The 27,646-nt window shown below is 43.1% G+C and overlaps 1 protein-coding gene across 1 annotated transcript; it reads left to right on the forward strand.

Annotated features, from left to right (window-relative positions):
• The first annotated feature begins 2,427 nt into the window (after positions 1-2,427).
• SSMEM1 (serine rich single-pass membrane protein 1) lies at positions 2,428-12,014 on the forward strand. The gene is made up of 3 exons (XM_007982910.3): positions 2,428-2,661; positions 8,063-8,117; positions 11,167-12,014. Exons 1-3 carry the CDS (start codon positions 2,479-2,481, stop codon positions 11,661-11,663), a joined length of 735 nt encoding a protein of 244 aa, XP_007981101.1. The 5' UTR covers positions 2,428-2,478; the 3' UTR covers positions 11,664-12,014.
• Positions 12,015-27,646: the final 15,632 nt, after the last annotated feature.

Consider the following 27,646-nt stretch of genomic DNA (forward strand, 5'->3'; position numbering starts at 1 on the left):
CAGTCTCTTCTCGCGAGAAAGGGAGGGGTCGCAGGCCCTGGAGCTCGGAGCGTTACCAGGGAAACAGGTCTTCGTTTCGTGGCTCCCACTCAGCTGCGGGAGAAAGCTAAGCAGCAAATTCAGAGAACCCGCAGTGAAAATAATTATAACGAGCCGAATTTTGTATCTATTAATACAATTTTAGCTTCCGTAGGGCATTTATGGACTCACATGTGTAAACTGATCAAGTAGGGTGGCTCACCATAGGATAGAGTGGCGTGATAAAGTGGCCAGACACCATCAGTGACAAAGCATTTCTTTCTTTCCCCTATGCTAAAACATCTGTGTCAAGAGTTCTGACCCCATGTAAATTCTTTTTTTTTTTTTTTTTTTTTGTTTGAGACGGGTTTTCGCCACGTTGGCCAGTCTGGTCTCTTATTGCCTAACCTCAAGGGATCCTCCCGCCTCAGCCTCCCAAAGGCCTGCTGGCCTCCCACGCCTTTTGGGATTACAGGCATGAGCCACGATGCCAGCCTGAATTCTTAAATAATCTGTTTAATAGGGTGCAGCAGTAACAAGCACACCCAAAATTTATTTTATTGAAGTTGCTGGTGGTTTTGAGATTTAAAATAATAACAACACGTTTTCCTATGTATTTTCTGGAAGAGTTTCTCATCCTGAGGAAAAGGCTGGGCTTTGTTTCATTTAGCACAAGTGTGCCGCTGAGCGATGCAGGGATATAGAAAATAAGAGCCCCCCTGGTTACTACCCAGAGGAGCTCAACCCCAGCGGAGGCCCAAAGATGCATTTTGAAGGCAGGTGAGGTGGTGCAGTGCGCCCCAAGGAGGCACGTACAGCCCAGCCCCAGCTCTCGCGAGCCTCCTGGAGGAGATGACGCGTTCGAGAGTCAACAGCCAGAAGCCCAGGGCCTGGGGGTTTGTTCTGAAGTGTGCCTCTAATAAAAACATTAAGCCATGTCACAATAACCTACTGGATTATTACATCATGTATGCCCAATGGCCAAAGTTTTTCCTAAAATGATCCTAAGGTTAATACCATGTCGTATTGTATATTAATGAAAATCAGCAGGTACGCTGTGCTCTTAAAGAGCTAACTTTTTAAGTTTTATCATTTTTAGATTGCTTTAGCAGCAATGTTGTTTTGCTCTAGTTTTAGATTTAGAGATGAACTAACTTGAAAATTGTTCAAAGTGAAAGGGCTCAAGGTACAGTCAAAATTAGAATACCAACCGGGCGCTGTGGCTCACGCCTGTAATCCAAACACTTTGGGAGGCCCAGGCAGGTGGATCACGAAGTCAGGAGATGGAGACCATCCTGGCTAACACACTGAATCCCCGCCTCTACTAAAAATACAAAAAATTAGTTGAGCGTGGTGGCACGTGCCTGTGATCCCAACTACTCTGGAGGCTGAGACAGGAGAATTACTTGAGCCTGGGAAGCCGAGGTTGCGGTGAGCCGAGATGGTGCCACTGCATTCCAGCCTGGCCGACAGAGTGAGACCCTGTTAAAAAAAATAATAATAATAATAATAATAATAATAATAATTAGAATACCGGGTTCCCACCCACTCCATATGTTACTCTCCTAAGAAGAAATTGTATGCATTTGACATAGTTCATAGTAGTCCATAACGGGCACATCTGTGTTTTTCCCTCTTCATGTAATCTATAAACTGTTGTGCATTTATTCAAGGCTTAAAAAAGAACACTACTGACCAAATGACAGTGAGCATTATGTATTAGGGCTGCCATAACGAAACATCATAGACATTGTTTGTTTAAACATTGTTGGTTTAAACAACAGAAATTATTTTTTTTCATAATTTTGGAGGCTGGAAGTCTAAGATCAAATTGTCAGCAGGGTTAGTTTCTCCTGAGACAGGTCTCCTTGCAGATGGCCACCTTGTATTGTGACCTTGATTTCTGTGCTCGTGAATCCTTGCTGTCTTCTTATAAGGATACCAGTTGTATTGGATTAGGGCCCTACCCTTATGACCTCATTTAACTTTAATTACCTTCTTAAAGGCCTCGTCTCCAAATAGAGTCACACTGGAGGTGAGGGCTTCAACGTATGAATTTTAGGGAACACGGTTCAATCAATACATTAGAACTGTCTATGATAATTTGCAATGGCATGATACATATAAAAGAGTCTGAATTAAAATGAGTGGATACAATAAACACTTAGATGTAAAGATAGGAAAATATAGTATATACAAGTTTTAGGAAAAAAAAATTAAGGCAGAATGCACCATATTGAGGTATGGGGGAAAATACCGTAAACATTCACAGAAGTAATTTGAATAAGCCTTCCATAAACTTAGAAATCCAAGAAGCATTTGTCAGTTCCTAGAACAGTTGCTTATTATACGTCATAATAAGTTGCCAAGGAAATTGTCATACATCATACAGGGAGTGAAGTAGTTCCCAGTCATCTTTATCCCTTTGAGCGTGGTTTATTTTTTGAGCAACGAGCCATCATGGGAGACCTTTTTTCCTTATTTTGGGAGGTAGATCCTCCCTCCATACCTTTAAATTGTACCATTCCAAATCAGGATTATGAATGCCGGAAGGATGACTCTTGTGGGACCATAGGGAACTTCCTGCTTTGGTATTTTGTCATTGTATTTGTCCTGATGTTCTTCTCTAGGGCTTCTGTCTGGGTAGGATATCTTTTTTTTTTTCATTTTAAATAATATGTTTACTGTATACTAGGAAAATTTCCATAAAATACATTTACTATACTTTGATGAAACTACTTTTAAAAGTTGTTTAGTTTTAAAAAGAATGCAATCTTATTCTGCAGAATCCAGGAATATGGAAAAGGATGAAGAGGAAAATATAAAGCTACAGTTATCCTCTTTCCCAGAGATAACCACTGTTAACATTTTGGAGTATGTTCTTCTAGTTTGTTTTTTTCTTCTCTCTCTATCCCAATATATCTCTCTCCATTTCTCTGTCTTTGATCTTTCATGGTTGGCATTATATTGCATATATTTTCATATCCTGCTTTTTAAGCTTAATAATATATCGGAAATACTTCTCTAAATTATATTCACTCAGCAGCACTTTTAATGACTGCATAATTTTCTGTCTTTTGATTGCACCAAAAAATTCTGCAAGTTTGAAACATTCAGATTGTTTACAGTTTATCCATATGCTATGTAATGCTGGCATAAACCTCCCTGCTGGTTAATGACTTCCAAATCCCTTTTCTAGCCATGTGATTCTAATCAAAGATACAAAAGTTGTCATATTGATAGGATACATGCTGTAGGATTTTGGGGTTTTTAGAATGAGGCAATACACTTTCTGCATAGAATAAGATGCAGAGCTAGACTAAACAGAACTAAAGTCACCACTAAAATGCCATCATCTTAAGAATGAGATATCCTACTTTATCAGGAATGTGATGCTTCCAACATATTATGAGTAACCAAGCTCTTTTTTTTTTTTTTTCTTGAGATGGAGTCTCGCTGTATCACCCAGGCTGGAGTGAAGTGGTGCAATCTTGGCTCACTACAACCTCTGCCTCCCGGATTCAAGTGATTCTCCTGCCTCAGCCTCCCTGGTAGCTGGAACCACAGGCGCAAGCCACCACGCCCTGCTTATTTTTGTATTTTTAGTACAGATGGGGTTTCACTATGTTGGCCAGGCTGGTCTCAAACTCCTGACCTCAAGTGATCTGCCCGCTTTGGCCTCCCAAAGTGCTGGGATTACAGGCATGAGCCATCACGCCCAGCGGTAACCTAGCTCTTATAATTCGCTGACATGATATCCTTGCTAGTCATTAATACCAGGCTGATGATTAAGAAAACCACCATCAAGTAGTAGTATAGCCAGAGCCCTGTGCTGGCAGTGGTCAGTAAGACTTAGTGCTCTATGAGCTCTGGATGGGGTGGAGAAGGTTTGTTATGTCCATGCCAGCTGGATTCTATTCTAATAATCAAAGACTTTTTGATAACCACCACCTCCTGGTGAAGAAGAGCTTTCATCTAAAGTCTAAATGCTTCTTAAGGTAAATACTTTGCCAAAAGGAGATTTAGAATAGTGATAACTTATATGTGTCTTAGACTCCCTAGCTAAGTATATTGAATTTGTCTGGCCTGGCAAGCAAAGCTACTTTAGAAAATTAACAAAAAAATTGAAATTGATCACTGGCAATTTCATCATGAATTAAGAGGTCTAAGCTATTTTTTTTTTTCTTTTTGAGACGGAGTCTTGCCCTGTCGCCCAGGCTGGAGTGCAATGGCACGATCTCGGCTCACTGCAACCTGTGCCTCCTGGGTTCAGGCAATTCTCCTGCCTCAGCCTCCTGAGTATCTGGGATTACAGGCGTGCGCCTCCACGCCCAGCTAATTTTTGTATTTTTAGTAGAGATGGAGTTTCACCATGTTGGCCAGGCTGGTCTCAAACTCCTGACCTCGTGATCCACCCACCTCGGCCTCCCAAAGTGCTGGGATTACAGGTGTAAGCCACTGCGCCCGGCCCAGTCTAAGCTATTTTTCTGCTCCCTTGCTTGAATCAGCTCTCGGGAGTCATACAGCCTTGAGCTTCCAGGACTTCAAGAGAGCATGTGGTCCAGTCTCCTGTTTGTAGGCAAGTAAGTTATCATTATCCCTCCCCCACCTATTTTTTATTGATAAGGCCCAAGGAAATTAAGTGACTTGTCCAATGTCACAAAAGTGTTAGTGACAGAAGAGGAATATACCCAGATTTCCTGTCAAATTATTTGTTTGCATCAAAGCATAGTCTGAAATGTCCACTTAGATCTACTCAGTCCTGACTAAAACCTTAATTATGTTAGGGGTTTCGTCTTTCACTTTTTACCCTTGTGGCGGCTACAATCGGCTGGGCTGCTTCTTCTGAAGGCTCCCAGATTTGAAATCTGAGAACCATATGAGAGCTAGTAAAGGAGGATGGAATTTTTCCTTCACTTTGAACTTCTTCATTTTCTCTGCTAAACTTTGAGACTTTATTTACAAACCTTGAGATAATGGTAAAAGCGCAATGGAAATGTGGTAATTATCCTCCAACATGAAGCACACTGATTTCCTCTGAATTTGCCACTTTTTAAAGCAGCATTCACCCTTTTGCTTTCAGACTATAAATACTATATTTAGTTTATATTTTTATTTTATGTTTATTCAGATTGCTAGTGCAGTATTTTTCTGGACAATAGCAATCTGTACTCCTTATTTTGCTTATGTGGAAACTGAGCTTAAGAGGTGTTAAGTGGCTTGGAAAAATCAGAGTTGTTAGTGGCAGAAAGAGAGCCACGACCCACATTTTCTACTCTGCCCCTCAGGGCAGGCACTCCTGCTGTTTTCACTCACTGAGTCACACACAAAGACAGTTAATAAAATGCTTTTCATAACCACAGTTCATATGATCCCACTTAGTTTAATGCAAAATCTTTCTTTTGATTTTGTGGTTATGTTTTGATTTGACATCAAATGTGAGAGCTTTCTGTGGAAATGGTATAAGCCTAATAAGTGTTTTTAAACACCTTCTCCCGTCTATTACAAAAGTACACATTATATAGAAAATGTGGAAATTATAGGGCAGAAGACAAAACAAAATAATCACTCCAGATTATGTAGAAATAACCAACTACTGTTAACTTTTAGGTTTATAAACTTCCAATTCTTTTGTTTTTTTTCCTTTTCTATAACCTAATCTAAGTGATACATATTAAATTTAAAATATTTAAGCCCCTTCCAAAAGCATTTTTTAGAAAGTGGTATCTTTTTTTTTTTTTTTTTTTGAGACGTTGTCTCTCTCTGTCACCCAGGCTGGAGTTCTGTGGCGCGATCTTGGCTCACTGCAAGCTCCACCTCTCAGGTTCATGCCATTCTCCTGCCTCAGCCTCCCGGGTAGCTGGGACTACAGGCGCCCGCCACCACGCCTGGCTAATTTTTTTGTATTTTTAGTAGAGACAGAGTTTCACCGTGTTAGCCAAGATGATCTCGATTTCCTGACCTTGTGATCCGCCCGCCTCGGACTCCCAAAGTGCTGGGATTACAGGCGTGAGCCACCATGCCTGGCCAGAAAGTGGTATCTTGAAAGAGAACTCCACTTTCAAGATTTTTGGAGAATGATTGCTGTAACCCAGAAAACAAAAAGGCACCTCATTAAAGATGCTTGCCTACCATTGCAGAGATCAGATATTAAGAAAAGAATGAGCCGAGGATCTTAGATTGCAGTTACAAATACCCAACTATGGTACTTTTCATCCCAAAGAAACTGGACTTCCACATAAATTCATTTTTTTCCTAATGGTAGACAATTTGAAAAAATTGGGAGAGAAAAAGTCCATTTCAACATTTAAAGCCAACCATAGCTATCATTTTATATGCTCCTTAAAGTCTTTTTTTTTTTTCATATTTTAAGCTAATTTGTGCTCATGCTGTATATACAAATTTGCATCTTGATGTAATACCATACCCAGTATGGTAGCACACTTATTTCCTCATATTATGACATACCTTTATTATAATAATTTTACAACTGTTTATTATATAATTGTACCATAATTTACTTAAACCATTGTCTACTTTTGAATTTTATATTATCGTAATTATACCGTGATGAATGTTTCCGTGCACAAAGCTTTCTTCTGAGGGTTATTTCTTGCTGATGGATTCCCAGAGAGAGAATTATATGTCAAAGGCATTAATGAAAATTTCTAGTTTTTGTTATTTTCTGAAAGGGTTGGTTTATGTCTGTGTCTTTTGGCAAAATCACTTTCAGCATCAGAAAATGGGACACTAATCTGAAAAATGGGACAAATATATTTATGGAGTATTGGGGGGCAGAATATTTGAAATTGGAACTATTCAAAGAAATCTATTTCTTCTGGTTGCCATATTCACAAATAATATGATTACATTTTGGAGGAAACTTTCGGAGGGATTAAGGAGATATTAAGTTCATGAATTCAGGTAAAGATCTTTGTGTATGGTAGATGTCTTCTATCTTAAAGAACTATCAATAATGTACCCTGATCAAACATCCTTTAAAAACTAAACTAATCTGGGCCGGGCACGGTGGCTCACGCCTATAATCCCAGCACTTTGGGAGGCCGAGGCAGGCGGATCACCTGAGATCAGGAGTTTGAGACCAGCCTTATCAACATGGAGAAACCCCGTTTCTACTAAAAATACAAAATTAGCCGGGCATGGTGGTGCATGCCTGTAGTCCCAGCTACTCGGGAGGCTGAGGCAGGAGAATGGCGTGAACCCGGGAGGCGGAGCTTGCAGTGAGCTGAGATGGCGCCATTGCACTCCAGCCTGGGCATACAGAGCAAGACTCCGTCTCAAAACAACAACAATAACCACAACAACAAACTAAACTAATCTGAGTACTATCAAAATTTTTTAAACACTATTTCTCTGTAATGTGAATGGGTACAGGAAAGCTTTATAAGCTATAGCTCCTTATCAGTGTTATTTTCTCTCAAGTCTGTTCCATTTTGTTTGTTTCAAAACATTTTGGTACATTCTGCTATCAAAGCATAGTCTTAATGGGAAGTGGAAGTAGGATCATTATAACAGGAACTCAATACATACTGAATTAGCTTATTATTTAACTCAGTAAGTACTTGTTTAAACTGAATGTTTAAAACTAGACATTGTCAGGCCAGGCCTGGTGACTCATGCCTGTAATCCCCGCACTTTGGGAGGCCAAGGCAGGCAGATCACTTGAGGTCAGGAGTTCGAGACGAGCCTGGCCAACATGGTGAAACCCTGTTTCTACTAAAAATGCAAAAATTAGCCGGACATGGTAGCGGGCACCTGTAATCCCAGCTACTTGGGAGGCTGAGGCAGGAGAATCACTTGAACCCAGAAGATAGAGGTTGTAGTGAGCTGAAATCATGCCAGTGCACTCCAGTCTGGGCAACAGAGTGAGACTCTCCAAAAATAAATAAATAAAATAAAATAAAATAATAAAAAAAATAAAATCAGACATTGTCAATGGGCCTTGGCAATAGTGTTTTATAACAAGTACATATTATCAAAAGACAACTGAGATCACTCTTACTAACCTATGTTTCTGAAACAGATGTCTGAGGATAAAAAGGATGAAGGCAGTGGGACAAGTACTTCAGTAAAGAAAGGTGAGAACCAGTGCCTATTTGGTACTGGGCTATGAGGGGAAGAATATGTGTGGTGTTGCACGCCTGTAGTCCCAGCTACTCAGGAGGCTGAGGCAGGAGGATTGTTTGAGCTAAGCAGTTCAAGACCACAGCTTGAGCAACATAGTGAGACCCAGTATCAAAAAAAAAAAAAAAGAAAGAAAAAAAAGAAAGAAAGATGTGCTGAGTGTGGAAAGCAAACAACAGAGATGAACAGCTTAGGGCATTGTCAGACTTTGCACACTAGAGAAGGCCCATTGGGATTGGGTGAGTTTTTGCTTTTGGACTCCCTAGTGCAGAGGGACAGTTTAGCTGCTTAGCAAGAAGCTATGAATTACTGGGAGGTGGAGCTCAAGTTCTTTTTTCACTCCTTAGCACTCTCCCTTCACATTGCTTGCCCTTCCCACACCCTCATTGTTAGTGCTATTACAGGATTATGAGCTGTCTATGACATCTTTTTCAACAACCTATAAGCAGTGGTGTGCTGGTAAATGTTTAACAACTGGCTCTCCAAAACTACTGTGTGTACATATGCTTACTAAAAATTTTACTGAAATAAAGGTTGCATGTCATCTCAGCACCCCCGGAAGCTGAAGTAGAACTGCTTGAGGCCAGGAGTTCAAGATCAGCCTGGAGAACATAGCAAAACCCTATCTCTTAAAAAAAGAAAATTAGGGCCAGGTGCGGTGGCTCATGCCTGTAATCCCAGGACTTTGGGAGGCCGAGGCGGGCAGATTACGAGGTCAGGAGATCGAGACCATCCTGGCTAACATGGTGAAACCCCATCTTTACTAAAAATACAAAAAATTAGCTGGGCATGGTGGTGGGCGCCTGTAGTCCCAGCTACTCGGGAGGCTGAGGCAGGAGAATGGCATGAACCTGGGAGGCGGATCTTGCAGTGAGCCGAGAGCATGCCACTGCACTCCAGCCTGGGCGACAGAGCGAGACTCTGCCTAAAAAAAAGAAAAAAGAAAGAAAATTAGCTAGCATGGTTGTTTGCACCTGTGGTGTCAGCTACTTCGGAGGCTGAGGCAACGGAATCACTTGAGCCCAGGAGTCCGAGGCTGCCAGTGAGCCATGATCATGCCACTGAACTACAGCCTGGGCAGCAGAGCGAGTTCCTGACTCAAAAAATTAAATAAATAAAAATTAAATAAGTAAATATATATCACACCATTTATAAATAATAAAATATCCAATACTCCTTATGGCCAATTTCATATAGACACCTGATTCTCACAAAACGCTCTCCTTGATTTTTGCCAGACCCTTGCACCTTAGCCAACCATGGCTGCAATTGATGAACAAGTATAGTTTCAGCGTGAATGTCATTTTCCTCTAAGCTAAGGAGTGAGATGAAAGCAAAGCAGAAGATAGATGTATGTTGGAAGTTAACTTGGTTGTCAGTGATGTGAGTGACTTCTTTGCTGGAATGGATAATAGTTCTAAAATACTGGAAGAATATGGAAGAATATTTCCTCATTTTGCAGGGTTAGTCACAATGTAGTGGCTACAGGGATGACACTGAAATGTAATGTGCATTAGTAACATGTTCTCCATCATTTTCTTAAGCTAGACAATCAACAAAACCATACATCAAGCCCTGATGTTTAGTGTTTGCTGATTTTCATGGTATAAATACTTCCACCAGGCCGGGCGTGGTGGCTCACGCCTGTAATCCCAGCACTTTGGGAGGCTGAGGCGGGCAGATCATGAGGTCAGGAGATCGAGACTGTCCTGGCTAACACGGTGAAACCCCGTCTCTACTAAAAACTTCAAAAATTAGCTGGGCGTGGCAGTGGGCGCCTGTAGTCCCAGCTACTCAGGAGGCTGAGGCAGGAGAATGGCGTGAACCTGGGAGGTGGAGCTTGCAGTGAGCTGAGATTGCGCCACTGCACTCCAGCCTGGGCGACAGAGGGAGACTCCATCTCAAAAAAATAAATAAATAAATAAAAATAAATAAATACTTCCACCAAAGCTGATTTTAAGCTACCCACAGCATGTCATTGAACATGGAGTTGGGAGGAGATGTGCAGTCGTGTATCCTTAACATAGAATTTCCGCCGGGTGCAGTGGCTCACACCTGTAATCTCAGTACTTTGGGAGGCCAAGGTGGGTGAATCTCCTGAGGTCAGGAGTTCGAGACCAGCCTGGCCAACATGGCAAAACCCTGTCTCTACTAAAAATACAAAAAAATTAGCCGGGCATGGTGGCATGTGCCTATAATCCCAGCAACTAGGGGGCCTGAGGCAGGAGGATCGCTTGAACCTGGGAGACAGAGGTCGCTTGAACCTGGGAGACAGAGGTTGTAGTGAGCCGAGATTGTGCCACTGCACTTCAGCCTGGGCAACAGAGCAAGACTCTGTCTCAAAAAAAAAAAAAAAAAAAAAAAGAAAACACAGCATAGAGTTTCCAACATCCAAATACAACAGACATAAAAAACCAGAAGAGCACACAGCATAATCAAATATAGTAAGATAATTAGGAAGTGATGGGTTTTGAGTATTTATTACCTCTATTTTTATTAATTGAATGTATTGTAAGTTGGTGTAATTTAGTTTTTAATAGTGGCTATGTTTAACTATCTCGCAAAATTACTGAGTTTATCAGCTCTTCTGAGCAGGTACAAGCCAACTTCAGCACACCACTACATAAAGGAAAGATCCTTCTTAGTTCCTGCTCCCCAAATCACATTCATATACGTGCTTGAATCTTTAAGAGTTCAATTTTCAAAGGAAAAAAAGGTTCTTCCCTAGAAAAGTTTAAAGATCTTTTCCTTTGATCTTGTTTAGCATCCACAAAACTTCAAAAGTGATATGTCAAGCATCTATCTAAGCTCTCTGGTCTGCAGGAGTTGGGATATGGTACTGGAAAATGCAGTCAGCTGCCAACACTTGCAGGTGACTGGAGAAAAGCAATGGCTTGACAAATGGCCACTAAGAGTGAGCTATATGTGCACAGGCTTCTTAAGTAATAGGAATTTATAGTAACCAACAATGTTACTAACTTGATATGTTTCATTGGTTGTTAGCAAGCAAAGAGACTTCCTACAAGTGGCAAAGCAAAGACGGTGCCTGGGATCCCTCACAGACAATGAAGAAACCAAAGCAGAACCAACTTACTCCTGTAACCAACTCAGAAGTGGCTTTGGTCAATGCCTATCTTGAGCAAAGACGAGCCAGGCGCCAGTCTCAGTTCAATGAGGTGAACCAGAACCAACATGACAGTGATACTACAGAGTGTGGCAGTGAAGAATCTAACTCAGAAGCCTCATCATGGAAGGAGAGTGAAAGTGAACACCACCCATCACCAGACAGTATTAAGAGGAGAAAAATGGCTCAGAGGCAAAGGAATCTGGGAAGTTACCAAATGAGTGAAAGGCACTGCCTCCACTGCAAAGCCATGAGAACCAATGAATGGTTGGTGCACCATTCCCAACAAAAGGCTTCAGTAACACCGCCAAGGAAAGGAGACAGTCCAGAGGAAAGTTCCATATCTGACATTAACACGAAATTTAGTAAATTTTGAATTTTATCACATTCTTCCCTCACTTGAAGCCGAATGAAAGAGATGAATAAAACATGAAAAATCACCAGAGCTCTAGGTGAGGAGACTTTTACAACAAAGTCTCTCTACAAACAAACAAAAACATACTTGGAACCCAAGAGGTAAAATCTCACACAATTCTTTGTTCAAAAAAAAGGCCATCGAATGTGTTTATGGCACCATTAGAACACCGAAGATCTGTATCTGCGATGATTTTTTAATTTGAAATAGCACAAGACAGATATTTTATGCCTTGAGTGTATGTATTTTGTTTATGTCTGTAATACGAATAAGAAAGCTCTTTGAAAATATATTATTTATGTTGAGAAACCACTTAAATGTATTCAGATGTTTTGCTTATCTGACTGACTGAATGAACTAGGTGAAGTTGGTTGGAATAGAATTGCCCCATCCTGTCTAGGTTTGACCCTATAAGAACTGTATTGCCACACATGTCAGCTAGGGGCTAGTGTGGAAGAGGAGCTCAAGAGGCTGGAATAAGATCTGATTCCTGGAGTAGTTAAGTGGGGCCCCCAGGTGTGGGGAATGTAAGCAGGCTTAAGTAAATGGGTGGTCAATCTGGAGATCATCTTCCCAGAATAGAAATGGGAAATAGGGTGGATGGCAGGACCCCAGCTGGGATAGAAAACAAGGCCCAGATCCCAGAGGAGAGGGCTGGCAAGCACAAGATGAAGCAGCAGGGACTCTTATCTTGCGGCTATAGTTCAAAGCAGGGCCTAAGTCTTGGGGAAGCTGGGTGCAGTGGCTCATGCCTGTAATCCCAGCACCTTGAGAGGCCGGCAGGAGGATCACTTGAGCCCAGGAATTCGAGACTAGCCTGGGCAAAATGGTGAGACCTTGTCTTTATTGGGGGAAAAAAAAAGTCTAGGGTAAGGACTTGGGTACTATGTGTGGTTAAGACTACAGGCTAATACTAAGGACTCAGCCTTTCATGGGAGACAGGTAGGGGATGGGGACAGAGACCAGACAGCTGCGACTTTGGGCCCAGGAGTCATTCCTGATAAGAGCAGATTCCTCAACTGAATACAACAAAGATTCCTGGGAGGCAATGAGGGAGTCCCAACCACTGGGACTAGGCCACTAGAATCCACAAAACAGGGTAACATTTCTCAGCCTATTTGTGGAGGCTTTGTCTTATTCAGATTGCCTCAGGATTAGAACAGGTCTGAAGGCACAGGAGAGAAGCAGTGAAGCTGTCCTCATAGAGTTAACAAGAATTCTAGACAGAAATATAGTTATAAATAAGCACTAATCGGGCTGCACTTTGACCTACTTCCTTGTAACCCAAAGTCACTAGATCCTGACCATTGGTATCCCCATTGTTCCTACAGATGGGATTTTTGACATTAGAATTCTAAGTCTTTTGTTTAAGAACTGCTTAAGATGTTTTTCAGGTCCTAAATTCTAAGGAAACAGCTAATGCAAATCAGTTTGAAGAACCCACAGAGGAATGGAATCAGCATACAGTTTCATCATCTCCCTGTCCATGACTTCACGCTGCACTCTTTGACCCCTCAGTGATCTCCACACTTTGGCCCACTCCATGATCCTTAAAATCCTAGCCCCCAAATCCTCAGGGAGATGGATTTGAGGTTCCCTTTCATCTCCTCATTTGGCAGACCTATGATTAAACCTTTCTCTGCTGCAACCTGGGATCTCAGTGTATTGACTTGTTGCACATGAAACTGCCTTTGCAAAATCATGACAGTAAGAGAAATCTGACATAGCTGACTCCATCTTGCTTCTGACCTTTAAGCTGTCCTTGGCCATTCTTGGGCATAGGCCAAGCTAACTTTGGGAGGAATTTACAGTTTAACCTTGAAGCAAGGATGATAATACCCCTTCCCCAAAATAAACCACCTTTGTAAAACTAATGAAAGGCCACAAAATTAGGATTATGAGAGGTTCTTGAATTCTGAGAAGATGTAAGCATAGTTTCTGTAAACTCTTACTGCTGAGGAGTCATGTGGCCAGAGATGACAAGGTTTGTGTTATCCCCAGTTGCTCCTGTAGATAACATCACCACTGTAGAACCTAAAATTGGTTTTTTGAGATGTCTTTCAGACTGACCTCACCCAGACCTGTGATGCATGACTCAGTTGGTCCTGTGGCCCCACACAGAAGCAGACTGGGTGCATGAGGACCATTTTCCACACCCCTGTGATTTCATTCCCACTCAATTGGCAGCACCCATTCCCTAGACCCCTGCCCACCAATTTACCTATAAAAAGCCTAGCCCCCGAGACTTTGTGGAGACTGATTTGAGTGATAACTCCAGTTCTTCTGCATGGCCAGCCTCGTGTCAAACTCTTTACTGCAATGCCGTGGTCTTAGTGAATTGATCTTGTCTAGGCAGCAAGCAGGAAGAACCTGTTGGGTGAATGCATGCTTATCAGGCAGCAGACCGATTATGGTTACAGCAGAACAACTTCGAGATTCAGTAGTTCAACCATCGACCTTTTCCACAAAAACTTTCCTTGCTGGCACCACCCAGATCAATAAACTGGCTCATCTGATCTTGTGGCCCCCACCAGGAACTGACTAAGCACAAGAAGACAGCTTCAACACCCTGTGATTTCATATCTGACCAATCAGCACTCCCGGCTCACTGGCTTCCCTGCACCCATAAGTTGTCCTTAAAAACTCTGATCCCCTGGCCAGGCGCGGTGGCTCATGCTTGTAATCCCAGCGCTTTGGGAGGCCAAGGCGAGCAGATCATCTGAGGTCAGGAGTTCAAGACCAGCCTGAATAACATGGCGAAATCCCATCTCTACTAAAAAATACAAAAAATTCCGGCAGATCACGAGGTCAGGAGATCGAGACCATCCTGGCTAACATGGTGAAACCCCATCTCTACTAAAAATACAAAAAATTAGCCAGGCATGGTGGCAGGTGCCTGTAATCCCAGCTACTTGGGAGGCTGAGGCAGGAGAATGGTGTGAACCTGGGAGGCAGAGCTTGCAGTGAGCTGAGATCACACCACCGCACTCCAGCCTGAGTGACAGAGTGATACTTCATCTCAAAAAGAAAAAAAAAAGCAAAACAAAAAATTAGCTGAGCATGAGCATGGTGGCACATGCTCATAATCCCAGCTACTCAAGAGGCTGAGGCAGGAGAATTGCTTGAACCTGGGAGGTGGAAGTTGCAGTGAGCTGAGATCACGCCATTGTACTCCAGCCTGGGCAACAGAGCAAAACTCCATCTCAAAAAACAAAACAAAACAAACAAACAAAAAACAACAACAACAACAACAAAAAACCTCTGATCTCCGAATGCTCAGGAATACTGATTTGAGTAATAATAATACTTCGGTCTCCTGCAAGCCAGCTCCGTGTGAATTACTCTTTTTCTATTGCAATTCCCCTGTCTTGATAAATTGGCTCTGTCTAGGCAGCAGGCAAGGTGAACCCATTGGGTAGTTACAATAATCCTAATTTTCATGGCCTTTCATTAGTTTTATAAAGAAGGTTTCAGTCCCTGAGCAAGGAGAGAGTTAGTTTTAGGGAGAAACTATTATCATTCTTGCTTCAAAGTTAAACAATAAAATAAATTCCTACACCTAGGAGTGAGCAAGGCCAACCAGCTCATGAGGCTAGAGGCAAGATGGAGTTAGCCATGCTGGATTTTTCTCATCATCATAATCTTTGCAAAGGTGGTTTCCACCTTATGACATCAGCTTGCCTCCTCTGCAGGGATTAAGCCTGGCCAGCTTAAGACAAAAAGGGGGAAATGGAGACTTAGCTGGAAGCATTGGTGAGGATAGAAATGAACTTTGCACTGACTGTTGAGAAACAAGGGACAGTAGGAACTAAAACAGTGAGGTCAATGGCCAAGGGTTTGAGTGGAGGAGAAGGAGGAGGGGATCTGGTTTCAGACCGCGTGGGGAATGAGAACTCTCATGTGAGTGGGCTGCCTTGCTCCCTCAGCCCAGGACATGGTGAACCATAGAATGAGGAGCAAAACCATGGTCAGGTGCAGATCTGGTGAGATGAGATGGTTATGAAGCTGGGACTATAGACACTAGTCATGGCTGGATGTTGCTTTTGTGCAGAGTCTGGTGTGGGCTCTACACCAAGCTGAACACCATCAAGAAAACCAGATAGCAACTATGACTATTCCCCAGTGCCACTCCTTTATCTCATGAAGGTGTACTATCTTCCAGCACACTCTAGAAGTAGTATTTTGAAAATGACAACCCATTAGCAGATTGTGAAATCAATTTAGTGGGTCGTGATTTGCATTTATTAAATAATAAACAGAAAGTTGGTTGAGTGCGGTGGCTTACGCCTATAATCCCAACACTTTGGGAGGCCAAGGTGGGCGGATTACTTGAGGCCAGGAGTTTGAGACCAACCTGGCCAACATGGCAAAAACCTGTCTCTATTAAAAATACAAAAATTAGCCTGGCATGATGGTACATGCCTGTAATCCCAGTTGCTTGGGAGGCTGAGGCAGGAGAATCATTTAAACCTGGGAGGCAGAGGTTGCAGTGAGCTGAGATCATGCTACTGCACTCCAGCCTGGGCGACAGAGCGAGACTCTGTCTAAAAAATAAATAAATAAAAGTAATAAACAGAAAGTAACAGTGTATCACATATAACAAGGGTAAGTATTAAATGTGTGTATGTAATGAATTGCAATGTAAAATGTATTTCTTATTATGTGTGATAAGAGAAAAGGGCTGAGCACAGTGGCTCACACCTGTAATGCCGGCATTTTAGGAAGCTGAGGCAGGAGGATCACTGGAACTCAGGAATTAGAGACCAGCCTGGGCAACAAGTAAGACCCCTGTCTCTATAAAAATATTTAAAAATAGAACAAACAAACAAACAAACAAACAAAAAACAAAGTCACTGCTCTAAAATAGTTTTCTTTGTAGATTTTCCCGTATCATCTAGCAATACCACTAAATTAGTGAAGACAATATCACTCCATGCTTTCCCAATTGTATGCTAGGAATTAGTAAATCCTCACCCACACTATAGGATGGACCAACTGTCTAGATTAGTGAAAAGCTTGAATTAAATTATACTACTTTAAAAGAACTTCGGGTTTATTATTTTCAAATACAGAAAGTGGAAGCAAGCTAACCAACTGTTGCCTGGTACACAGGGGTGGGTTTTGGCTTGGTGAATAGACAAGAGTTATTTATAATTGACATTTCAAAGAAGCCTAAGAAACAGGCCAGCCTTTGTTTAAATCATAATTACCCTGTTTGTATGTAAAAAAATACTTCTATAGCTTTTCAAAACAACTGGTTCTTTTAAGCAGATAATTATACCCCTTCCAATCTTGTTTACACTACTATTCAGAACTTCAGTGAACTTTTTTTTTTCATAGATAGTACAAAGGTTAACTTCAGCCAGCCCTTCCTCAAATTATCACAAATTCCCAATTAGTGGATTCTAAACAGGGTTTCCCTGTAACAATATGCCGAAGACTTGCATGATGTGTTTTTTATTGCTTTGAATAACATCTGACAAGTTTCCAAGTACCAGGCCACCTGGATATTGTCTATCTGTCAGGAACATGTGGTCAAAGAGGTGGGTGGCAGGGTGGGGGAAATATAAATCAGGCCCATACATTCCTATACCATTAGAGGAAGACAAAAGGAAGAAAATGCTTTTTTTTTTTTCCCCCCCAAGTATCTATTACATACCAACTGAATCTTAAATAATAGGCACTTTTTGGCGTAAGGAAGAGTTGCACTTACGGTCTAAATTTAACAAAACCTCAGATGAAAATAGAAAGCTGACCTTTTTTGTATGTAGACTGGCAGTTACTGGAGAGGCCCAGGGAAGTTAGCAAGAGAAAGATGCATTATAAAGAAATAATACTTGTCCTTTCTCGTTATTTCTTATTGCAAATTTCCACTCAGTGCACAAAAGGATAATGCATGAAATCCTTTTTTTAAACAAAAATTTTATGATCCTGAGCAATACTGTTTTCGAGTTCTTTTATCTTCTGAGCATAGCCTCTTTCACAAGCTGTTCCTCAAGCCACCTTATTGCAGGGGCCTGTTGTCTCTGTCTTTGTTTATTAGGACCCTCTGTCACCATGAAGTTTCATGTGTTCAAAATCTTGATTTAGCAGTGAGAACACCAGGCTGGGAGCCAACTCTGCTACTAATTAGTGTAAATCACAAAAGGGGAAGTGAAGAGATAAAAACCAGGTCCTCGTGGAAGGGTCTACAGCCAGGGTTGGTGAGACTGACTGGCAGGTCAGAGGATTGAAGAAGAGACAAAAGGGCTTGGAGAAATGCCACTTAGGGCCAGTGTCTTTTTGTCTCTTTTCTCTGATTGTACCCCTTCAGATACAGAAAGGGTCTGAAGTAGGCTCTGTTGATTGTTTTCCTTTCTTCCATTTTGCTCCATTGTTCTTGCTCTTTTACATGATTTATAGTTAAGTTCTGATTGGTCTAAGCCAAGCCTAGTGGTGCCATTCTCCTGGTCCATGAGTGGCTGAAGGGTGAGCATGTAATCTGATTCTGGGAAGGGAAGTTTGCTGGGGGGGGCATTCTGAGAAAAAAAGTTTGTTCAGTCTTTCTTTAAAAAGACATGTGGAGAAAAGAAATAGACCCTTTTCTTTTGGTGGATGCCAGCAAGTCTGCACGTGATGACTGGAACTGTGTGACAGCCAGCTCGTGTCTGTGAGGGCATTCGCCTGAGTATGACAGTGTGGAAATAAGGAAAAGACTAGGTCCTGAGCTGCTGAATTAACAAATTCTGGAAACATCCTACTTTTAGGTTTGTTGCTAGGCAAAATAATCCCTATTGTTTAAGCATTATAAGTTGGTTTTTCTGTGACTTGCAGTTGATACAGGGTCTTAGTCATCTTCTAATGTTCTATAATTTCTAGAGCAGCTTCTTTTGCCTGGAAGGTGCTCTATGATGCCTAAGTTGTTAAAGAAAAAAGTATGTGTGCTTCTTTGATGGCGGGGCCCATGACTTTGTGTGTGTGGTGATGATGATCGTATCAGTCTGTTCTCACACTGCTATAAAGACATACCTGAGACTGGGTAATTTATAAAGAAAAGAGGTTTAATTGGCTCACGGTTCTGCAGGCTGTACAGGAAGCATGGCTGAGGAGGCCTCAAGAAACTTTCAGTCATGGTGGAAGGCAAAGAGGAAGCAGGAATATCTTACATGGCTGGAGCAGGAGGAAGAGAGTGAAGCGGGAGGTGCTACACGCTTTAAACAACTTGATCTTGTGAGAACTCACTCACTCTCCTGAGAACAGCGAGGAGGAAATACACTCCCATGATCCAATTGAAGTAGGATATTTCCCTGATCCCTTGGCAGGACTCATGAAGGGGGTGTCCCATTTACTCAGCCCACAGCTCTCAACTCCTGGTGGGAGGGACTGTGCGGATGAATGAGACAGGAACTAGAGGACACGAGCACTGGAGTTAGCTGGTGCTGGAGCACTGGAGTCAGCTGAAGCCAGAGCACTGGAATCAGCTGAAGCCGGAGCACTGGAGTCGGCTGAAGCCAGAGCACTGGAGTCGGCTGGCACTGGAGCACTGGAGTCGGCTGGCACTGGAGCACTGGAGTCGGCTGAAGCCGAAGCACTGAAGTCAGCTGAAGCCAGAGCACTGGAGTTGGCTGGCGCTGGAGCACTGGAGTTGGCTGGCGCTGGAGCACTGGAGTCGGCTGAAGCCGGAGCACTGGAGTCGGCTGGCGCTGGAGCACTGGAGTCAGCTGGTGCTGGAGCACTGGAGTCAGCTGAAGCCAGAGCACTGGAGTCGGCTGGCGCTGGAGCACTGGAGTCGGCTGGCACTGGAGCACTGGAGTCGGCTGAAGCCGAAGCACTGGAGTCAGCTGAAGCCAGAGCACTAGAGTCGGCTGGCGCTGGAGCACTGGAGTTGGCTGGCACTGGAGCACTGGAGTCGGCTGAAGCCGGAGCACTGGAGTCGGCTGGTGCTGGAGCACTGGAGTCAGCTGGTGCTGGAGCACTGGAGTCAGCTGAAGCCAGAGCACTGGAGTCGGCTGGTGCTGGAGCACTGGAGTCGGCTGAAGTCGGAGCACTGGAGTCAGCTGGCGCTGGAGCACTGCAGTCAGCTGGCGTGGGAGCACTGGAGTCGGCTGAAGCCGGAGCACTGGAGTCGGCTGGCGCCGGAGCACTGGAGTCGGCTGGCGCTGGAGCACTGGAGTCAGCTGGTGCTGGAGCACTGGAGTCAGCTGAAGCCAGAGCACTGGAGTCGGCTGGCGCTGGAGCACTGGAGTCGGCTGAAGTCGGAGCACTGGAGTCAGCTGGCGCTGGAGCACTGGAGTCGGCTGAAGCCAGAGCACTGGAGTCGGCTGGCGCTGGAGCACTGGAGTCGGCTGAAGCCGGAGCACTGAAGTCGGCTGGCGCTGGATCACTGAAGTCAGCTGGCGCTGGAGCACTGGAGTCGGCTGAAGCCAGAGCACTGGAGTGAGTCAGCTGGCGCTGGAGCACTGGAGTGAGTCAGCTGGCGCTGGAGCACTGGAGTCAGCTGGCGCTGGAGCACTGGAGTCAGCTGGTGCTGGAGCACTGGAGTGAGTCAGCTGGCGCTGGAGCACTGGAGTGAGTCAGCTGGCGCTGGAGCACTGGAGTGAGCTGGCCACTCCAGCAGCAGCCGGAGTGAACTCCACTCAGACCCACTGTGTTCCACCCCTTGCTGGAGGGGTTGTGCAGGTGAATGGGTTCAGGAGCTGGGGCAAGCGCTTTGGGGGGCCAGCAGGAGCCAACTCCTTGCTGGTCCCATGGCAGCGTCTGTGGGGGTGCTTGCGAGCCCTGAAGCCCCAGAGGGTGTGTTACAGTGCTCTTTGAGCTCTGCCACCCACAGATGGTGGAAGTGTTAACAGCTCAGTGGGCCCTCTGCCTTTTTGCAGGAGGCGGCTGCCTTCCGCCAGTGAGAGCAAAGGGTCAGTGTGACAGCCTTTTCTATCTTCACTCTTGGCTCCTGAATTCTTGTCCAGCATCTAGGAGAAATGAGGTCACACAAACAAATCGAAGGATGGTAAATGTGGGGACTTTTACCGCGGATAAAAGTGACTCTCAGTGGGAAGGGGAGCTGAATAAGGGATGGGGCAGCCATCTCTGGCTGGATTCTTCTCTGAAGTTACACTGGCAGACCGTCCCTCTGAAGTCAAGCTGCTTCTCTCCAACGTCCAACCATAGTCTCTGAGGTACAGCTGCTTCTCCTCTCTGCCGGCTGAGTCGGGGATTTTTACGGGCACAGGATTTGGGGTAGGGCAGGCCATGGGTAGTTTTGGAAAATATAACATTCAAGCAGGAAAACAGGAATGTAAGTTCTCACTTTGGGCTGCGATTTCAGGCTCTTTGGCTTGAGGTTGGGGCCCTCACTGGGGACCTGCCCTCTTCTGCCCAGAATTTCCCTGCCTCTTGTCCCTATCACAATCACCTTCCATCAGACCACTTCTCCAACAGTGGGGATTACAATTCGAAATGACATTTGGATGGGGACACAAATCCAACCCATATTGATGCTGAGAGCTATTAACAACTGAGGGAAGGTTTTAGTAAATGTTTTGGACTTTTTTGTGTTGCCTGTCTCCTGCCTTTTCTTTTCCAGGAACCATTTTCCCCCGCAATTCTCATGAATATCGACACAGTGTGACACTGCTCTCTCTCACCTCACCTTCACCTCGACCAGGCATAGACTGCAGCAGGACTCTTCCAAGCTGAGATGCTTCCTGAGAAGTTGGAATTGGGACCAGACAAGAGATCAGTCTCTGGGTAACTGCAACTAGAACAGGTTTTCAGGCTCTACATTTCTCTCCATGTAGATTGGGAAACAGAAAAAGCAGATTATTACTGAAAGAAAAAAAGAAACAGGGCTGGACATGGTGGCTCATGCTGTAATTCCAGCAGTTTGAGAGGCCATGTTGGGGGGACTGATTGAAGCCAGGAGTTCGAGACTCTACCTCTTCCCCGCCCACCCCCCAGATGGAGTCTCGCTCTGTTGCCCAGGCTGGAGTGCAGTGGTGCAGTCTCGGCTCACTGCAACCTCCACCTCCTGTGCTGAAGCAATCCTCCCACCTCAGCCTCCTGAGTAGCTGGGACTACAGGCACATGCCACTATACCCGGCTAATTTTTGTTTTTGTTTTTATTTTGAGGTAGAGTTTTACTCTGTCACCCAGGCTAGAGTGCTGTGGCATGAACTCAGCTCACTGCAACCTCTGCCTCCCAGGTACAAGTGATTCTTGTTTCTCAGCCACCCAATTAGCTGGGAGTACAGGTGCCCGCCAACATGCCCAGCTAATTTTTGTATTTTTAGTAGAGATGGAGTTTTACCACGTTGCCTAGGCCGATCTTGAACTGCTGGTCTCAAGGGATCTGCCCAAAAGTGCTGGCATTACAAGTGTGAGCCACTATGCCTGGCCAGACCCTGCCTCTTAAAAATAAAAATAAAAATAAATGAAGCAGAGAGGGGCAGAGAGATGAGATGGAAAGTTCTGATGTTTTTCAAATCCCTGATTCTAGGTCATTTCTAAGGCCCATCTGTTTGCTCACTCATAGGCACCATGACACTTCACTAGCAGATTTTTATAATAAATTCCCCCTTTTCACTTATGCTGGTTCAAGTGGGATTACATTACTGGAAACCAAAAAAATCCTTAAGGCAGAGGTGTGCTGGTAAATATTTAACAATTGGCTCTGATTGTTAACAGCCCTGATTTTACAGCACTTGCTGATTTCCATGATATAAATACTCCCACTATCAGTTATCTCAAGCTACCAAAGTGGCAGCATGAAGGTGGAGTTGGGCAGAGACAACTGTGGAGTCCTGATAAGTGAGCCACAGTGAGGAAGGGGCCCCAGATGGGGGAGGGTCCCAGGTGGAGAAGAACAGTGAACAATTTTTCTGAGAGACAACTAATCACAAACAACCCCCAGGCACAATGACCTCCGTGAACACAGCTATATCTTCTGTTCGTAGTCCCAGCAGCACGACCTTGTTCCACATGTAGCCCCCCTCCAGCATGATCCTATAAAACTTCCCTTTAGCCCCTGCCTCTTTGCAGACAGCCCTTTCTCTGCTGTGCTGCCCATTGCAACCTTGCAGCATGTTTTTAGACCTCCAATAAATCTGCCTTTCTTTACCTACAACTGTCGAGGTAAATTCCTTTACTGCCTGTGCCACTGGCCCCAAATAGTCGCTACCCACTGCAACAAGCACATTGGTTTTGGGGAGCTGGTGGGGGTGGCTCTAGCACACCACTGGCTATACAGAACACATCACATAACACATGTTAAATACCAGTTATGGAAAGACATTGCTTTGGACTAAGTTTCTGCAGTGGCCCCAACAGACCAGACCTAAGACCAAAATGGAATCATTCATGCTAAAGTTCCAGGTCACCCAACCTACACTAAGTTGTTATCTGACCTTCAGAGAAATCAAGAGAAAGAGATAACAACCAATTTCCCAAACAGGCCAGTTAAAAATCTTCAATAGGCTGGATAATGCAGTTCTCCCTCTAAACCTTACACAAAAAAAGTAACCTGAAGTAACCTGACATTGACTGATCGGTTACTTTTCTATTGTTCGGTGTAAAAGTAACGAATATACTCTTTGTTCTTTGTCTTTGCTTTCTTCAGCTCTATGATGGTTGATACTGTCAACTTGATTGGATTGAAGGATATGAAGTATCGATCCTGGGTGTGTCTGTGATGGCATTGCTGAAGGAGATTAACATTTGAGTCAATGGGCTGGGAAAGGCAGATCCACCCTTAATCTGGGTGGGTACCATCTAATCAGCTGCCAGTGTGGCTAGAATATAAAGCAGGCAGGAAAATGCAAAAAGATGAGACTGGCCTAGCCTCCCAGCCTACATCTTTCTCCCATGCTGGATGTTTCCTTCCCTCGAACATTGGATTCCAAGTTCTTCAGTTTTGGGACTGGGACTGGCTCTCCTTGTTCCTCAGCTTGCAGACAGCCTATTGTGGGACCTTGTGATCATGTGAGTTAATATTTAATTTTTTTTTCTCGAGATGGGGTCTTGCTCTGTTGCCCAGGCTGGAGTGCAATGGCGTGATCTCGGCTCACTGCAACCTCCACCTCCTGGGTTCAAGCGATTCTCCTGCCTCAGTCTCCCGAGTAGCTGGGATTACAGGTGCGTGCCTGTATTTTTAGTAAAGATGGGATTTTACCATGTTGGTTATTTTTCTCTGTGTGGGATTATATTGTATTTTGGGGAGAGCTCAATTGTATTCCACAATGTGAGTATACTGATTTAACCAATCCTTTATTTATTGCACCCAATTTTTCACTATTTCAAAGTATATTACAAAGAATATTCATGTATATGCTGTTACATAAAATTTGTAGGAGGTCATTGTTTTGGACTGAGCTCCTGCCCTAGGCCCCAACAGATCAGATCAAACCAGAATGGAGTCACTCATGCTAGTGCCACATAATCAAACTAAATTTAGAAACCAACTGGTTTTCCAAAGAACAAGAGATTCACAGCATTTAATCCAAAGGGGCCAGTCAACCTGAATTGGCATGACATGAAAATCCCCTCTGCTTTAACCCTATAAGGAAAGTAACTTTGAAATGATCAATGTCCTTTTTGCTCCTTGTTTTTGCTCTTTTCAGCCTTTTTCTGCCTATATAACCAACCCTCTCTGCTCAGCTCACCAAAGAACCTTTCTGTTTCATAGATGAGATGCTGCCCAATTCATAAATCACTAACAAAAGCCGATCAGATTTTTAAAACTCTATTTGGTGAAATATTGTTCCTTGACAATACCTTTGTGGGATTTTATTTTTTTCTGCTTCTAAAATAATACTTTCATAGTAAAACCATTCAAACATCACTGAAAAATATAACCCCCCCCCAAAAAAATGATTATTGTCCCCCTCTCCTGTCTCAATCTGTACCTCTGATGATAGTTAGCAGCTGGGGCTGGGCATGGTGGCTCACACCTGTAATCCCAGCACTTTGGGAGACCTAGGTGAGTGGATCACCTGAGGTCAGGAGTTCGAGACTAGCCTGACCAATATGGTGAAACCCTGTCTCTATTAAAAATACAAAAATTAACCTGGTGTGGTGGCATGCGCCTGTAGTCCCAGCTACTTAGGAGACTGAGACAGAATTCCTTGAACACAGGAGGTGGAGGTTGCAGTGAGCCCAGATCATGCTACTGCACTTCAGCCTGGGCAACAGAGTGAGATTTCATTTCTGAATAAACAAACAGCAGTTGGAAGTATATTTCACCGGAATTTTTTTTTTGAGACGGAGTCTCACTCTGTCGCCCAGGCTGGAGTGCAATGGCTGGATCTCAGCTCACTGCAAGCTCCGCCTCCTGGGTTCAAGTGATTCTCCTGCCTCAGCCTCCCGAGTAGCTGGGACAACAGGCGCCCACCACCTCGCCCGGCTAGTTTTTTGTATTTTTTAGTAGAGACGGGGTTTCACTGTGTTAGCCAGGATGGTCTCGATCTCCTGACCTCGTGATCCGCCCGTCTCGGCCTCCCAAAGTGCTGGGATTACAGGCTTGAGCCACTGCGCCCGGCCGGATTTTTTTTTTCTGTGTATATATTAACCAGCTCATCCTTTTAAAATAGACTATACATACGGTCCAATTTACTTTTTAACTTAAAAATATTTGGGCATTTTCCATGTCAATACATATACTTAGGCTACCAATAAATACTCATCAATAAGAAACCAGTTAAATTATGTTATAGCTGTACAATGGTACTATGCGGCCATTAAAAAGAAATGCGATACATCTTTTTTACTTTTATTTGTTTTTAGAGATAGGGCTTCACTCTGTTATCCAGGCTGGAGTGCAGTGATATTGATCATAACTCACTGCAGCCTCCAACTCCTGGGCTCAAGTGATCCTCCTGCCTCAGCCTCCCAAATACCTGGGAATACAGGTGTGTATCATCACACTCAGCTAATTTTTTTTTTTTTTTTTTTTGTAGAGATGGGGTATTGCCATATTACCCAGGCTAGTCTCAAACTCCTAGACTCAAGCAATCCTCCTGCCTTGGCCTCCCAAAAAAATGCTGGAATTACAGGCGTGAACCACCATGCCCAGCTGAGATAGATCTTTCTGAACTAACATTGAATGATGTATAAAATATATTTGTAAGGAAAAAAAGGCAAGCTGTTGAATAGTGCATGTTACAGTTTAAATTTGTAGAAGAAAAAATGTCTATCCAGTTGTCCTTGGTTCTCAAATATATTTATTTCTAAATTGAGACACCAAGAGATAAAGTTTGAGAAGTGAATTCAGATAGTGAAGGATATTAGTTTTTCCAATGTATTCAGTTCATAGGTTTTGAATAGCACATAGCAAGCATTTGGATGAGGAGAAATCATATCTCAAAATATTTATCTGAATGTGGTTATATGATTTGGAAAGCTTAAATTCAGATTACTGCATGTATTTATGTACAAAAATGGTCTGGAAGTAATATGCATTGAGCCGTTAGTAGTAATTATCTTTGGGGATGGAATTTTCTTTCTACTTTAGCATAACCGTTTTATTCGAATTTCTTACAATGCACATGGGTGCTTCTAATCAGAAAACAACATAACACAAATGTCATTTTTGAAAAACAAACTCTGAGAACCTGGAAACCTAAGCACAGATAATACTATAGTGAATGTCCTTAGCTGTGTATCTAATTTTTTGTGTGTGCTACTAAAAGGATATTTCTGTTGGATGAATTCTTTTTTTTTTTTTTTTTTTTTTTTTTGAGACAGAGTCTCACTCTGTCGGCACGGGCTGGAGTGCAGTGATGCGATCTTGGCTTACTGCAACCTTCTCTTTGATTCAAGCAATTCTCCTGCCTCAGCTTCCTAAGTAACTGAGATTACAGGCACCCACTACCACACCTGGCTAATTTTTGTATTTTTGTTGTTGTTAGAGATGAGGATTCATTACATTGGCTAGACTGGTCTCAAGCTCCTGACCTCAAGTGATCTGCCCACCTCAGCCTCCCAAAGTGCTGGGATTACAGGCATGAGCCACCACGCTGGCCTGTTGGACACATTCTGAAGAGTGGAATTGCTGGGTCACAGAGTGTGAACATTTTTAGTATTCCTAGACTGCCCTCCAAAGAAATTGTAACAATTTTCTTTCCTACCAACAATGCTTTTGAGAGGACCTGCTTCACACATCTTCCTGATACTGATATCATCAAAAATTGGATCTATGCCAATCTAAAATAAGGAAAATATTTCATTATTTTATATTTATTTATTTGTAAAGTTGACCATTTTTCATATATTTATTAGTTATTTGGAATTCCTCATCTATGAACTTTCTATTCATATATTCTGACCATTTTTCTACTAAGTTATTTGGCTTTATCTTATCTTATGGATTGATTGATTGATAGATTGAGATGGGGTCTCACTCTGTCATCCAGGCTGCAGTGCAGTGGCACAATCTTAGCTCACTGCAGCCTCTACGTCCTAGGCTCAAACGATCCTTCTGCCTAACTCTCCCAGGTAGCCGGGACTACAGGCACTTCATCTTATTTTTAAAGCTCTTTATATATGAGGAAAATTAGGGCTTGTGTTCCAACATTTTTTTCAACTTTTTACTTCGTTTACTGAGTTTTTTTTTTTTCTCGTGCTACAGAAGTTTAAATATTTTTATGAAGTCCAAATATCAGTCTTTTCCTTCAAGGCTTCTGGATTTTATTTATATTATGCTTGAAAAAGTCTTTCCTACTTTTGAGTGAGATTAAGAAAATTTTTACAAGTGCTTTTTTTTCTAGTACTGTTATGGTTTCCTTGTTTTATCTCTCAATTTTGTTCCATCTGGAATTAATTTTTATATGAAGAATTAGTTCATGTCACCTTTCAGATATACTCTTCAGGAATATATTTTTTGACATTTTATATGTGTTCTTTAATTTTTTTTTTTCCACAAACAGAATCAACAGGCCTAAGCCCAAATATGTGATCATTGTTAAAATGCACTCCTT

This window comes from Chlorocebus sabaeus, chromosome 21, assembly GCF_047675955.1.
Source record: "Chlorocebus sabaeus isolate Y175 chromosome 21, mChlSab1.0.hap1, whole genome shotgun sequence".
Taxonomy (NCBI): domain Eukaryota; kingdom Metazoa; phylum Chordata; class Mammalia; order Primates; family Cercopithecidae; genus Chlorocebus; species Chlorocebus sabaeus.

What these genes read in the sequence shown, in the direction of transcription:
- SSMEM1 (XM_007982910.3), top strand. Translation starts at nt 2,479, where the DNA reads ATGGGAGACCTTTTTTCCTTATTTTGGGAGGTAGATCCTCCCTCCATA. An exon ending in TCTCTAGGGCTTCTGTCTGG is followed by an intron (nt 2,662 to 8,062) that starts GTAGGATATCTT and finishes TTTCTGAAACAG; the next exon opens with ATGTCTGAGGATAAAAAGGA. An exon ending in AAGTACTTCAGTAAAGAAAG is followed by an intron (nt 8,118 to 11,166) that starts GTGAGAACCAGT and finishes ATTGGTTGTTAG; the next exon opens with CAAGCAAAGAGACTTCCTAC.